This window comes from Lathyrus oleraceus, chromosome 3 (genome assembly GCF_024323335.1).
Source record: "Lathyrus oleraceus cultivar Zhongwan6 chromosome 3, CAAS_Psat_ZW6_1.0, whole genome shotgun sequence".
In the NCBI taxonomy this organism is placed as follows: domain Eukaryota; kingdom Viridiplantae; phylum Streptophyta; class Magnoliopsida; order Fabales; family Fabaceae; genus Lathyrus; species Lathyrus oleraceus.
The window spans coordinates 370,906,076-370,922,371 of NC_066581.1; the positions used below are offsets into that span (position 1 = coordinate 370,906,076).

Here is a 16,296-nt window from a genome sequence, read left to right on the forward strand (position 1 = left end):
TCTCTTCTATTTATATCAGGTACCCATTTTGAAGCAAAAGCGAAAAGGGAAGAAAAGGAGGTGTAAAAAGCAACAAAAAGGAGAGAAAAGGAACCAAAGGCCAAAGCCCAGCCCAAAGCGCACAAGTCACCAATGTTGTGCCTGTGACGGACGTCACAGGACGCGTGACGAGCGTCACGCGAAGGAGCCTTGTGACGGACGTCACACATAGCGTGACGAGCGTCACGCAACCCCACTACCTTTGTGGCGCAAGTATCGCCCTCAGAAGGACTTGAAGAATAACGTTAAGGAATTGGTCTCCTATATGCACGCCGTGGATATAGCCACGCTGAAGAAGGAGAGAAACGGAATGCTGCTACCAAGGCTATTATAAATAGCCGTCTCACAAACCAAAAGTTACACAGTTTTTGCACGCTCAGTTTTGCGGAAGCTCTGCCAAATTTATTTTTTCACGCCTTTGCTTATTTTTCTTCCTTTCCAGCATCGTCCATTTTATTTATTTTATTTTGCAAGCTTTGTTTTCTTTTTCCCTTGCAATTTATTTTCCCCTGTTCTTAGCTTTTAGATATTTTTCGCGTAGTAGTTTCTACACCGGAAACTACTGGGCAACTTTATACCGGATTTAACCTTACGTTATATTCGAGTTTTTTTATTTCCTTGATTTAATTTACTGTTTAATTGAAGAATCGAAGAACAAATCCTACCGGCTTGTGGTGGAGTGTTCAAGACCATTGTATTACGCATTCAGGTTCTTTAATTGTTATTTAATTTTTATGCTTTATTCTATTGTTTATTTGCATTGCCTGCCTGAAATGAGTCTGTGTATGCATGATATTAATTATTATTTAGTAAGCATGTCTGGCTAATTTGCCTAGGTATCGGTATGTAAAGTAAGCAGAAAGAGGGATCAAAACTAAGTCGGTCTATTCTAACTTAAAATTAGAATCAATCTTTTTACGGTCTTAACTTACAGGTTTAATAACAAGATTTTTTACAAAGGTAAAAGACATAAAGAAGTTGAAACCAACAGAGCGAGAGTTTGAGGTTTTAACTGGACAGTGTAAGTTAGTCATTAAATCTACCTCAGGGCGAGAGCAAGTTTTAGAATTAATTAAATTCTGACCTTTTTCCAAAAAGTATTTTTAAAGATTGAATGTGAGGACGAGAGTTAAGCATTTAGATTTAATTGTATAACCTAAGTCAACAGAGCGAAAGTTTGAGATAAGGGTGTTTAAAACGGTCAGTATTTTCTTAAAAAGAGTTTCTGCAACTTTATTGTTTTCAAAATATGATTTTTGACTTAATTATAAGTGACAGCAACATTAACATAAGATCATGGTTTCTTCAACAGAGCGAGAGTTTGAGATAAAACCTTTAACCAATAAAGTTAGTCGAAACGATTTATTTTAAAACCGAGAGACCGACAAGGAATTGATTCCCTAGTTTTGACGAACCACATACCGATATCCGTTTTATTAATATTTAATCTAGATATTAGTTTAGCTCTTAGCTCCCTTTTCCCCAAACAATCAAACATTTTCACCTTAGATTTACGTAGTAACCTTAGATAACGGTACATCGATTCATAAGTCCCTGTGGGATCGATATCTTTTAAAACTACGCGATAGAACTGTGCACTTGCAGTTTGTATCCCATTCTCGACTCGCACAGTCGAGCGATCAAGTTTTTGGCGCCGTTGCCGGGGACTTTTATTCAATCGATATCGTAACTCTTCCGTTACGCTGTAGAGACTAAGGTTTCTTTTTCCTTCTATTCTTTCTTTCGTTGATTTGTATGCCACGCACTCGCTCTCAAGGCGAACCGCTCTATTTACGAATCAACGATATCGAACTATATCTCCGAGTCTTACGACGAATTCGGGAATATCGTGCTGAAAACAATCTCCCTCCTATAAACCTTCCTGATATCAAAAACATTTTTCCTTCTTTAACCGAGATGGCAGAACCAGCTCGTGCTCTTAGAGATTACGCCGCTCCATCGCAAGATGAACCGCATTCAAGTATTGCTCCGCCCGCAATCGAAGCAAACAACTTTGAACTTAAACCTTCACTGCTGCAGGCTGTGCAACAGAACCAATTCTCTGGAAATCTTACCGAAGATCCAAACCTTCATTTATCCGTATTTGTTCAATATGCTGATACTGTTAAAGCTAATGGTGTCACTTCAGAGGCAATTCGACTTCGTCTTTTTCCTTTCTCATTAAGAGATAGCGCTAGAAGATGGCTTCAATCTCTACCTTCCAACTCAGTCACCACATGGAACGAGTTGAAGAAAGTTTTCCTTGCCCGATATTTTCCGCCAAGCAAAACAGCTATGTTAAGAGCCCAGATAAACGGATTTAAACAGAAAGACAACGAGTCTCTTTTCGAAGCATGGGAAAGATACAAAGACATGATGAGACTTTGCCCACACCATGGTTTGGAAGACTGGTTAGTAATTCACACATTTTATAATGGTCTCTTATACAATACAAGGTTAACAATAGACGCCGCTGCAGGTGGTGCATTAATGAACAAACCTTATGCTGATGCTTACCAGCTTATCGAGAGCATGGCCCAAAACCACTATCAGTGGGGAACCGAACGAACAACAGTGGAAAAACCTCAACCGAAAACTGGCATGTACGAGATAAGTAACCTTGATCACGTCAATGCAAAAGTGGATGCTTTGGTCCAGAAGATTGAAAGTTTAAATGTATCACCACCAACCGCCGTGGTTGCTATAGCTCAGAATTGCGAGGTCTGTGGAATCCAAGGCCACACTCCTGCGGAATGTCAACTCTTGACTGGAATCCAAACAGAGCAAGTAAACTATGCTCAAGGAAGCCCCTATTCGAATACCTATAACCCAAATTGGAAGAATCATCCAAACTTTTCATATAAGAGTAATAATGCTTTATACGCACCTGGACAGTCTCCGAATCAAACCCCATCTATACCTCCGGGGTACCAGAAACCAAATCCTAACAATAATACCCCTAGAAAATCCAACTTGGAAATCATGATGGAAAACTTTATAGCTTCCCAACAACAAACCAATAAAGATTTCTTAAACCAGAACATACACACTGGCGAACAACTTAAACAACTAGCAAGCAAAGTAGATGCCTTGGCTACCCATAACAAAATGTTAGAAACCCAAATATCTCAAGTAGCTCAACAACAAGCACCTACTGCTGCACCAACTGGTACATTCCCTGGACAGCCCCAACCTAATCCGAGAAGCCAAGCTCATGCAATTATATTAAGAAGTGGAACGGAAGTGGAAGGACCGTCTGATCCAAGGATAGAAAACCAAAGCCCTAAGAAATCTACTGAGGAAAGTGAACCTAAGGAAAAGGAAGAGAGTAATAAGGATACCCTAGAAAAGAAGGAACCTTATGTACCTCCACCACCTTACAAACCACCTATACCTTACCCTCAAAGGCTTGTTAAAACCAAAGATGTAGGTCAATTTAGAAAATTTGTTGATCTCCTTAAGCAATTAAACGTTACAATTCCATTTACCGAAGCTATTACGCAGATGCCCTCATATGCTAAATTCTTAAAAGAAATTCTTTCTAATAAAAGGAAACTTGAGGATAGTGAAACCGTTACACTCCCTGCCGAATGTAGCGCTATAATCCAAAACATGCCCCCTAAACTCAAGGATCCAGGTAGCTTCTCTATACCCTGTCACATAGGAAAATTTGTCATCGACAAAGCCTTATGCGATTTAGGAGCCGGAATTAGCGTTATGCCTTTATCCATATGTAAGAGACTGGAAATGGGAGAATTAAGACCGACCAAGATGTCTGTACAACTAGCAGATCATAGGTCATTTTGTTTGAACCCTAATTTGGAGGTTAATTTCCCAAGACCATAACTTGCTCAATTTTTATGAGATGAAAGCCATTCAAATTCCATGATCAAATTCAATATGTCTACTTAAACTTTTATGTTTGGAGGAAGTTCAAATTCATCATGAAAATGCATGTGCCAAGAGGAAACATTATAGGTCATTTTGGGCCAATACCATTGAACAAGTGATTTTCCTCAACTTCTAAAATGCATGACTCTTTCATGACAAATCCAAATGAGGTCAAATTTGTGACCAAATTGAATAGGTTTGAAATAGCTATAACTTTGATGAAGGAACGTTTCTCACTTTAAGTCCATATAAAAAGTTATTCAAGTTGGAAGAAGTGAACATTTGACTTGGGACTTAGACAATTTTCAAATATGTTTGATTTCCAAAACTTCCACCCAAAAATTCATCATGATCTAAGCTTCAAATGAAAAAGTGTTCAACATGAAAGTTGTTCCCCTTGATCTCACCTTTCCAAAAAAGTCTAAGATCATCTCATTTGGCCTAAGGATAAAGGACTTGCGCATGGGTGCAACATGAAGAACCATTTGGATGATTTCCACTTCCACTTTTCATACACGATTGCATGGATTTGTAACATGATTTCAGCATGATCCTCACTCATTTTTGGACCTGATTGCATCACATGATGGGCCTATTACACGCCCATACAAAATTTGGAAGTGTGTGGAAATGAATCTCATGGCCTATAAATAAGACCCTCATTGCTCAGAATTAAGGACCTCATGCCCAAGCTTTGAACCTGCAATCCCAAACCCTCACCATTGAAGGATAATCTTGAAGGTTTTCTTTGAAAATCGAGTTTCAAATCTCCATCTGTTTTGAGATTGAAACTCCAAGAGTCCATAACTTTTCTTGATCCTAATCACTTCCAACAAGCATCTGAAGCAAGGCCAAGCACAATTGGAATCAAGGTCGTGCCAATCTGAAGCTCCATTGAAGGTGAATTTTCAGAATTTTCTTCTCTTCGATTCTCCCTCAATTCTTCCCCATTCTTTATGATTTTTGGTTGTCTGAAGTCCTATCAATGTAGGCAAGAAGATTGAGTTGCTTTGAGGTTAAATCGAAGCAACTTAATTCATGATCCTCAAAATTCAAATTCTTGTATCTTTTTATATACTTAGAATTGGAGAAAATTAAGATCAGATTCGTGCTCCTGAGCATCTTTCCTTCAAATTAGTGTATTCACTTTTCATTTTTCAAAAGGTTTTGGTTGGACCGGTCTGATGGTCCTCACCGGAGAAGATGACCGGAGCTAGGGCTCCGGTGGTGCGCTGGATCAATCTAGGCCATTTGATCTGTTTGAAATGTTTTAATTTCACGCGTCCAATCTGATTACCAAGCTTGTAGCGCATTGACTAAGGACTATCGTGGATTGCGCACACTTGGCCATCAGATATGTCACCTCAATTAATGAGGTAGATCTGATGGCCCTTGTTTTTTTTATTTTTTGATTTTTTTTTATTTTTATGTTTAATCCATTGATTTTGATTAATTCATATTAATTTCATTTTTAATCCAAAAAATATGTGACTTTCACCAAAAATATTTAAATATTTTCCTATTACATTTTCTGAATTAAAATTATTTTTTGGATTAATTTTGATATTTTTCATGAACTAATTGTTTTTGTGCATATTTTTAATTGTTTAAAAATACTTCTGACTTTTCAAAAATTATGAAATTTTTTGTCTAAGATCCTTTAACCTTGTTTGACCTAGGATAAATCTCTTGGCCATTTATTTGGTGTTTTGAAGAGGTTTTTAGGTTTTGACCAAACTAAATTTAATTTAAATGCATTTTTAATTTGATTTTTAATTGATTAATTGTGTAGAAATTATGTTGAGCCATTTTTATTGACTTGTGAAGTTTGACTATGTGTTTGGGCCTTGGTCAAGGTTGATTTGACTTTTGTTGAGTTAAAATCATTGGATTTAGGGGATTGATGAAATATACATTTCATCTCCCAAAATGAATGAATGATTTTAATTTGATATAATTCTTCCCATGACCAATTTGTGTTTCTCTTATTTCCCCTCTCTCTTTATCTTCAATCCCATTCTCTCTCATCCCTTCCACTGACCAATGAAATCTCAATATCCTAAGGCTAATTGGTTCATCAATAACTTTGTGTTAGATGAACCAATACAAGTATGGATGAGATAGGTTCATCCTTTAATCTTTTTCTTTTTGTGTGTGGTATGTTTTAGGAGTATGATTCATTATACCATATCTCTAACATGCATTAACACCAAAAATTCTATTGCCCGCCCTCAGATAGTTGTAACTTCTACATAAGTCCAATTACGATTGCTTAACATAGAGCTAAATTTTGACCTAAAGGCATAACATTCTAGTAAGTGAGATTGTAAGTCTCCCCCTTTTCATGGTATTGTGTGGAAACTTAGCCTTTTTTCCTTCCTTTGGAAGATGTCTTAGTTCAAGGATCCATGCTTGTGAATAGAGGGTTGAGTGTTCTCCAAAGAATGACTTAATTAATTGAAAAGCAAAACTTCACTAACATCTAATCAATTAACATTTGACTAACTTTTATTAATCTTGCTTTTATTTCTAAGTCATTTACTTTGTGCAATTTAAGTTCAAGTCATTTACCACTCCATTTGTCATTTACATATCATTTAACTTGTTTATGTTTATGTCATTTTCACTTTGCTCACTTAAGCCATATATTGTGATTGTATATATTTGTTTATAAATTTTGTTTGTGTTTGTGGTCTTATGGCCTTAAAATACTTAATAAACAACAAAAACCCTAAAAAATGTTTGTATGGACTGTTGGATTTGATCATAACTTTTGGACTTAAAATTAGGCAACCTTCCATATGCAAAAGGACTTGGCCAATGCCAACATTTATGAGACCAAGTTATTATGATTTAAGCTTTCACCTGATGCAAGTATTGGGATCTACATGAATTCATCTGCTACATGGTCTTGGTATAACTGTTCCTTTGAACCTATGTCTAATGTCTTGTTCTGAGCTAATCAAGGAGTATATCATCTGATACATGAGAAGACAAAGAAGACGGTTAGCTGCGAAGTTGCTTGCTTGGATATGGCTATCTTTATTTGATGCCTTGATCTCCATATTGCTATTTGCTTGTTGATATTGCTTGAATCAAAGTCCAAAGGGAAAGTGGATTTTCTATATGACATTCTTGTCAATTGGATTGCATCCCAGTGGTCAGATCTTTTCAACTCTTAACTTTTAATTTTATGCTTAAGATTAGTCTCTTCATATCCTCCCACTTCTTAAATTTCAAAATCTCTCCCCCTTCTCAAAAACCTTCTTTGCTTGTGATTTCAAAACATAGACTATATTGCAAAATTAGAAATTTTGGCCTTATGCCATTGCATTTTTAAACTCTTTTCTTAATCAAATTTGTAAATGAACTTAACCATATTGACTTAAAATTTCAAAAGACAAAAAGAACTAACACTCATTCAAACTCTTTTGGACCTTTGTGCCTCTTTTAAATTTAAAATTTTGATTAAAAAGCAATCCACTCATTTTGAAATTGATACCACAAACTACGGGGTTTTGATCCCTCATTTTTATGTTGGTACATAGGCACAAGTCCGAAAGTCTTGTCAAACATAAAAATATAATTAATGAATTCTTTTCTCATCCCCATATTCTATTTATTGCAAACATATTTTATACCAAAACACATACACACATAAAAAAGGGCTTCGTAGGAGTACCTAGGACACTTTGGGTGGTAACACCTTCCCTCTGTGTAACCAACCCCGTTACCTGTAATCTCTGGCGTTTTATTAGTTTTGATTTGAAAACTTATTATCTTTGGGTTTTGTTCGTACTTTTCCCTTTTCCTTTGGAAACAATAAAAGCATAGTGGCGACTCTGGTTTTATTGACGATAAGTTTATCCATAGCTTAATGGTCATGAATTTACCGCTGCAAGCTCAGAACCTGTGAACTCAAAACTCAACTAGCATAAAGAAGTTGAAATAAGAAGAATAGAGTTCTGAATAGTTGGAGGGAGAAAACCCTGACAACGACACTATCACCAAATTTGACATAAAGTAGTGTATCATTGTCACATGATCTTCTATGGATAACTTCAGACTTGAAATCTTTTTAAGCAAACATTAATTGTCAAAAGGAATAGCCCTACAACTTATGAATATGCTTTACCAACACTTCTAAAGTTTCCGCTTCAAAGGAATTTGTCTACATCAAGTCATCAAATATATAAGTGTTTATCCATACTAGTTCTGATCAAGACTCTAATGAAGACAAGCTCAGAACTTGTGAACTCAAGACTCTAAAGTCTCAGTAGTGAAAATTTTACTTCTTTCTCTTACCCTTGTTTCAGAACCTAAGGTGTGAATCATAAAGACTTATTATAATAGCTAAAAAGGAACTTCTATAAATTCTATTTCTTGACACTTACATCTCAAATAAGGTGATCAATCATTCCATCTGGATCAGCAAAGAAATCACCAATATCTAAATGGGTAACATCCATATTACCGTAATCTGGATCATCATCTTCATTTGCAAAGTGAGTCTCAACCCTTGCCTTTTTATTTTCCAGAGATTTTTGATAAAGATCAATAAGGTGCTTTGGAGTACGACAAATGTAACCCCAATGACCTTTTCCTCAACAACGATAGCAAGTATTCTCATTGGTTTTGCAACTCTGACCCCATTTTTCATTCTTTTCAATATTTTTTCACTTATGGTGGAAAGACGTGTTCTTATGAACCATTGCGATCATGATCAAAACCAAGATCATAAGCATAATTATGACCACGTGCACGACCATGGTTTTTCCCATAATGATCGTGTCTTGCTACATTCACTTATGGAAATGGAGTTGTACTAGTGGGACGAGCCTCGTGATTTTTCATCAATAGTTCATTATTTCGCACAACCACAAGAAGACAAGATATTAGGTCAGAATATTTATTAAATCCTTTTTCTCGATATTGCTGCTGCAGAAGCACATTGGAGGCATGAAAAGTGGAAAATGTTTTTTCTAACATCTTCATCAGTTATATTTTCTCCACATATTGTCAGTTTAGAAGGTATTATAAACATTTCAGAATTATAATCACTTACACTTTAAAATCCTGCAAACGTAAATGCATCCAATCATATCAAGCTTTTGGTAGGATAACCATTTTTTAATGATCATATCTATCTTTCAAAATTTTCCACAGGACATGTGGGTCAGTTATCGTAAGATATTCATTTTTAAGTTCGTCATGAAGGTGACGACGAAGGAATATCATGACTTTTGCCTTTTGTTGACCAGATGATGTATTTCCTTCTTTAACAGTGTCACCATGACCTTCCGCGCTTAAATGAGTTTTAGCGTTTAGAGCGTTTGTCAAATAGTTCTTTCTCAAAATATCAAGAGTCCCAAAATTCAATTTCGTAAGATTTGACATACTTAGTTCTTACAACACCAAAAGATCATTTCAAGTCTTGAAGTTTCGTGTTGATAACATGTTATAAAATAAAGAGAAAGAAGATAAACGCTTAGAGAGAAAGAGGAGAATTATTCATTTTCTTATTTCATTTTGTTTAATTGTATACAATGAGATTTGTCATATTTATAGGACATCATATAGACAATGTAATAAATACAAATTGTTATAAATAAGGAATAAAGTTATTTGGGAGACAAATCATGCATTATTCATAACACCCCATTTTTAGTTCCATTGGTTAAAATAATCAAGACTATTTGTGATAAGACTCGAGTGTCGTTTCTGTATACTACATTTTAATTACTCGTTTTTGATATGTGTGTGACAGTGGATATATATATATATATATATATATATATATATATATATATATATATATTTGGGAAAAAAAAAAGAAACTGGGAAAAACAAAAACACTAAACATAGCCGCTCACATTCAATTCAACCTTTGAAATACTAGTAACGTACATGAAAAATGAAAGGTCCGTCCTTCATAATCATAATGTGCAGCGCATACATACAAATAAATCATAGTACATCCTTTACCTTCATTTCTTACTCGAGAAAGCAAACGATTAGTGATATTAATTAGTACTTATATTTTTTATTGAAACAAATTCTATAAGTACTCATCTACAAGACTTTTTGAAATACACGTTCAAAATATGGATGACCGGATTAGTAAGTTGCCAGAAGAAATCCTCGGTCGCATTATCTCATTTCTCCCCTCTGAAGATGCTTTTGCCACTCGTGTCCTTTCTAAGAGGTGGAGGCCACTATGGCATGTATATCCTAGTCCCAATCTTGACTTTGATGATCAAAGATTTCTCAGAAAAGGAGAACCATATTTCAGCTTTAAAGATATGGTAAATGTAACCATTAATGAAAGAAGTGAGCACCAACCAATCAAGAGCTTTCGCCTAAGGTGTCATGAATCTCATGATAGCTTTACGGGTGAATTCAGTACAATGTTATTGTTAATGGCCACAGCAGAACGCAGAATGGAGTACATTGACATTCATATGTCTGATAACTGGAAATTGAATATCACTTGTTTTATGTTTTGTTTTAGTAACCTCGTTGTTCTAAAGTTGAAGTTTGTGTGCCTAAATCTTTTTATATCTGCCAACCTGCCCTCACTTAAAATTTTACATTTGAATAGTGTTTATTTTATGGAACATGGTTTTATTTTGGAAATTCTTAATGCTTGTCCAATTCTTGAAGATCTGGAAATGAAGAATATATCAAATGGGTATTGGTCAGATGAATATGATGAAGAAGTTAAAAAATTAAACAATTTGATCAGAGCTGATGTTTCTAACGTGTCTGGTTATGATATTGATTTGGATGTCTTTTCCAGTGTTGAGTTTCTTCGGATAGAAGAGGTTTGAATTTATATTTCATTTCTTCATTGTTTTCTAATTTACTGTAAAAATACTGTATATTTAAATTGATTTTATAGTTTCTTCAGTGTATCTAATGCCTTTTTCATTACTGTTGCAGATGTATGGGGTAGTTCCTGTGTTTTCCAAGTTAACTCATTTGGAGATTGTATTTGGAGGAAGTATTCATTGGTGTTTTATAACTTCTGTCATGAAGAATTGTCCTATTCTTCAAGTTTTTATCCTTGAAATGCCTTTAACACCAAATATTTGGACATCGTATTGAAATGAAGCATTATCTGATCTTAGTTGGTTCCGAAATATTTTGCCTGAATGTCTTTCTTTACAGTTTAAAAGCTGTACTATTACAAATTATAGAGGACAGAAAAATGAGTTGCTATTTGTAAAAAGTATTTTGTTGAATTCTACATCTTTGGAGAACTTGAGATTATACAGTTCACCTTCTTTGAATACCCAAGAAAAGCTTGATATGAAGAAGGAATTATTGGCATTCCCAAAGATTTCTGTTACATGTGGGGTTTATTTTGAATGATTGTAATTGTAATTGTAATTGTTTTATATTTGGGTATTGTAGATTTTAGTCTTTCTTAAGCTTGTTTCTTTGGATTTTGATCCTTGACAATATTTTTCTTGTGTATTACGGAATTTACATAACAGGTTCTGTTTTTGTTTCAGTTGAGTTGCTTTTATACGCTGATGTTGTTTTTGCTTGAAGTGATTGTCTAGTAGTTTTGAATATCTAGTCTATGGGTATACTTCCATGCTTTTTGAATGACTAAACTTCTATTGTTGACCAAGTAACCTTTTGGCAATGTGTTTCAGATTAAATTCTCTAATGTATGTTTTAATCAAGTATTTAAATAAAGGGTTAATACCATTGTGTTTCAGATTATATCCTCTAATGTATGTTTTAATCATCTAATGCATGTTTTAATCATCTGCCTCCAATTTGTTTCAGATTTTGCCTTGACTTTAAGATAATAGTATGACACTCATACTATAGAAGTCAAACAAGTATTTCAACTAAAATTTTGTTCTTTTCTTTACTTCAACGTACCTTTATACATTTTTGTACAAATACTTCAACGTACCTTTATACATTTTTGTACAAATCTTACATACATTTAAAAGTGTTAAATATGTTTTGAAGCAGTTTTATACATAAAGAATTGAAGATATTAATTTTGATTAAAATAGTTTTAGCTCTTTTAACAATATATGAAAAAATGAAGCTCAAACACTATCTTATATATGGTATCGGTGTCCTATGTTTTAGACATTATCGGTGTCGGAGTTTCCGTGTTGTGTTGTGTCTTGGTGTATGTGTTGGACTCCATGCTCCATAGACAGAAACTTCTATATACATAATATGTTTCCTAAGAGAGTTGTCTTACCTAGCTTCTTCTCTTTATCCAAGTTCCCAAGTCTTTGCCTCACTTTTCTCTCTTCAAAGGAGCCCTCCTCATTTGCGGGACTCTTTCTTTAATCATGCCTCCATCCATACAAGATCATCCTTCATGCATTTCTTCACCTAGGGAACCATCACATGGAAAGAGAAAACTGGTGAAATTACTAAATGTACTAATTAATGTATTGTAATGTCATGAATATAAAATTCGATAACTGTCACAAGTGATAAACTTGTCAAAATTGTTGTTCATAGTAATTATTTTCCAACATTACGGGTGTGCATCCTATCACTTGTGTGATAGTAATTTTTTTAACTTGAGTGCCACTGTGACAGAATTAAATCCAGCTTGTTAAAGACTAAAAATCACAATGCAGAAGCTCTCCCCTACAACAAAATAGGCTCAATGGTAGAAACTAAAAAAGTCAGGATGTAAGGATGGCCAATAGAAACACAATAGCTTGATTATTGCGGAGTGTTTTTTAAAGTATCTCTTGTTTCATTGGATGTTCTTAGAATAGGAAAAGAACTTTCATGAAGAAAAAAAGACATATTGCTAAAAACGTGTATAGAGTGATAATAAATAAATAAAAAATATAATATAGTTAATGAATGATACTCTTGCTTTCTTTCAGATATCCCTTGCATGTCCAACAGGATTAGGCAGATAGTTATTACATGGTAACGTGATAGAAGATGCACCATTACCAAAATGATTATAAACCCAATTACTGCATATGTGAAAGAAAGCTAAATAAATTAGAATAAATTAATTTGAAATAAAAATCAAACAAGTACTTAAATGAGAGATTTGGATAAGATAAAAAAAAATGGAATGCACTAGAACACCACCAACCTTCAGATCTCCCAATTACTCTTCATTTTCTGTTACAATGCCGTAGAGTACATGTCAATCCATATATTGACATTATTGAGATTCAGATCAGGTCTCTTTCAATAGTCAAAGTACCTTTCTAGAGACATTACTTCTCAAATTCCTCTTCAGTAACATAGCAGGTGTAAATATAAACAAGAAGTCTAGGATGCTATGTAAAATAATGTCGAAGAATAGATTCTCAAATCTATTGCAATGCATTGCTCCAAACAATGACAGAGTAGATATTTACCATTAGGGAGACCACTAATTACAGACACATAACCAAAGGCAAATTAGGGAGGCTACTAGACAAAGCATTCTTACTGAGCCTTGGATCCAAATGTATTAAAAGAAACCTTTATTGAGCCTTGAAAATAGACCATGACCAAACATCTAATTAAATTTTCTGGTTCAGCAGTAAAATGGCAAAAAAATAATGACAGGGTAAAACGGAGGCTAAGAAATCTTTTGAGTCTACCTTGCAAGCACTTATTAAGGTTTGTCTTCAACAATTTAGCTATGTACAGCACAATCATCCTTCTAAGGACCCTCCTACTTGAAGAGCCAAAGTCAATAAATAATAGATCCCATTTCAGGGACATAGCCAGATAGTCTCATCTGCTCATCCAGTTCAACTAGAAACAAGTGAACCAGACCATAAGATGGGTGATATTTATCAGAAGCAGCAAAAACATGAAGTTCCTTGTTGATTTCAATCCAGCTAGACCCAGGACATATCTTCTCCACACCCAAATCCTTCATCTCAGTCCTGATCTTCGCCACGTCACACCACCTATTGACTTCAGCATACATATTAACAAGAAGACTATAATGCCCACTGTTACTCGGCTCCATAACCCTCAGATTCCGAACTGCAACACGAGCAATTTCCAAGTTTCTATGAACCTTACACCCATTCAACAAGGCCCCCCAAATGAAACCATTCGGTTTGGACCTCATTCCTCTAATCATCTCCAAAGCATCCTCAAGAAAACCACCTTTGCTCAATAAATCAATCATGCAGCCATAATGTTCAACTTGAGGATTAATACAATAATCCTCAATCATACTCACAAACAAACGACGGCCCTCTTGTATAAACCCTGCATGAGTACAAGCAGTTAAAACACTAACAAATGTAACCCCATTTGGCCTTATTCCTTTCTTCTCCATTTCCTCAAACATCCTTAACGCCTCTTTCGCATAGCCATGCGCAGCCAGTCCATCAATCATAGAATTCCAGCAAAAAAGATTCTTGTCTTGTAATTTATAAAACACCAAAAGCGACCTTTCTACACTTCCACATTTTGCATACATATCAATCAACGAAGATCCCATATAAACATCAATACAAAACCCATTCACCATCAAATAAAAATGCACCTCTTTTCCTAACCCAAGTGCACCCAAATGAGCACAAGCTGATATCACAGTTGTTATAGTAACTTCATCGGGAACCACCATTCCCTCATTCACCATTTTATTAAAAAGCTTCACAACTTCATAATATCTTTTGTTCTTCAAATAACAACTCATCAAAGTTGTCCACGAAATTATATCCTTCAAAGGGATTCTATCAAACAAAAACTCCACACGCTCAACATTCCCCAATTTTGCATACCCATCAATCACCGCATTCCATGTGGCAGTGTTCTTTCTCTCAGGCATTTCATCAAATAGCTTCTCTGCAGATTCAACGTCATTATTACGCACGTACGCTGAAATCATCGTTGTCCAAGCATAATCATCTCTCTCAGACATTTCATCAAACACCTTTCTCGAATCACGCACATGACCTAAACTCGAATAATATTCAACCAGAGTAGTTTGAACAAACACATGTGAATGGAAACCGTTTTTCCACACGTGTCCGTGGAGTGTTTTACCGTTTACAGAATCTGTTAACAAAGTGCAGGCTTTAATCAAAGAGGAGAATGAATAGCTTGACGGAACGACGCCGTTTTGGAGCATGTTTATGTAATGCAGTAATGCTTGGTTTGATGAGTGGCAATGAACAGAGGCTTTGATGAGTGCGTTGTAAACTAAAGTGTTTGGTTTTTTGATTTGTTTGAAAGTGGAAGTTGCGAGGTTTGTGTGAGAAGAGATTGAAGATGACGCGGTTATGAATTGGTTCATGAGAAAGCAATCTTGGTTGAAGTTGGTTTTGAACATTGTGGCGTAGATTGATTCTAGTGTTTTTAGATTTGAGCATTGTTTTATTTGAGTTAGGATTGTGTCTTTGAGACTGTGTTGATTGATGTTGTTCTTGAGTTGAATTGTGTGTTTTGGGATTGAAATTTGTTTGGCTACAAGCATTGCTTCAGTCAAACATGAATGTGCAGCAATTGCATAAACGTATGAAGCACGGGTTTGCACATTGTATTCATTGTCACCTTTTATAATCACAAATGAGATAGTCAAGTAAAAATGTATTATTTCTTTAAGAAAAAAAATATACTCATTAATTTCAAAATAATTGTCGTTTAAAACTTTTACATACAGATAAAAAAAATATACAATAATATTGTTATAAAATATTGCATTTTTACTAAATTAACCCTATAAATATGTTAGAAGTAGTGTATAAAGTAATAATTAAATGACACAATTGAAAAAATAACAATCATTTCTACATTAAAAAGTAAAAATGACATTCATTTTGAAACAAATTTTATTTTCTAAAACGACAATCATTTTGAAACGGTGGGAGTAGTACATTATAGTAGCGCGTCATTGCTTTTATAAAAAATTGAATTAAGATAATCAGACGGCATAACCATTACTTATTGACCATTAGGAAAATGGTGGTTGGCTTCGAGTTTATTGGATCAACCACTTGTACTCGTCCGATCGAAATGATTTATCTTACATGTAAGAGGTTGAATATACATGTCTCACAAGTTTCTAACCAGGGAGGCTACATTGATCTCCGTAAATTTACCCATGCCTTCTTTCTTTCCTTCTACAAAGCTTTATAGATCATCTTCACCCATGGATAAGTTGGCATTTATCGTTCCCGCGTCGTCATGGACGTTGTAGTATTTCAGCTTGAGGTGGATTAGGAATGCTATTGCGCCCATGGTTGTTGAGAATGGCCTTTCTAAGATGCAGGTGTACGCACTCATACAATGGACTACCAAGAATTGAGAATCGATTGTTCTAGTATCTCGTCCTTCTCCCATGGTGACCATCAGCTAAATGTACTCCAAATGAGGGGTTACTATATCGTTGAAAGCTTG

At 35.0% G+C, this 16,296-nt stretch overlaps 2 protein-coding genes and 1 pseudogene across 3 annotated transcripts; 1 reads left to right on the plus strand and 2 right to left on the minus strand.

Annotated features, from left to right (window-relative positions):
• Positions 1-2,341: 2,341 nt before the first annotated feature.
• On the minus strand, positions 2,342-2,441 carry LOC127133839 (uncharacterized; annotated as a pseudogene).
• A 7,593-nt stretch (positions 2,442-10,034) lies between these two features.
• On the plus strand, positions 10,035-11,391 carry LOC127131329 (F-box/LRR-repeat protein At4g14096). Its single transcript, XM_051060253.1, has 4 exons — positions 10,035-10,754; positions 10,873-10,986; positions 11,101-11,289; positions 11,347-11,391. The coding sequence occupies exons 1-4, from the start codon at positions 10,035-10,037 to the stop codon at positions 11,389-11,391; spliced, it is 1,068 nt and encodes a 355-aa protein (XP_050916210.1).
• On the minus strand, positions 10,739-15,436 carry LOC127127771 (pentatricopeptide repeat-containing protein At1g06143). Of its 2 annotated transcripts, XM_051057047.1 has the most exons (3): positions 13,536-15,436; positions 13,037-13,178; positions 10,739-12,303 (listed from the first exon to the last, which is right to left on the minus strand). In XM_051057047.1, exon 1 carries the CDS (start codon positions 15,371-15,373, stop codon positions 13,628-13,630), a length of 1,746 nt encoding a protein of 581 aa, XP_050913004.1. In that variant the 5' UTR covers positions 15,374-15,436; the 3' UTR covers positions 10,739-12,303; positions 13,037-13,178; positions 13,536-13,627. The 2 variants fall into 2 exon arrangements, with proteins under 2 accessions (XP_050913004.1, XP_050913003.1); XM_051057046.1 differs by lacking the exon at positions 13,037-13,178.
• Positions 15,437-16,296: the final 860 nt, after the last annotated feature.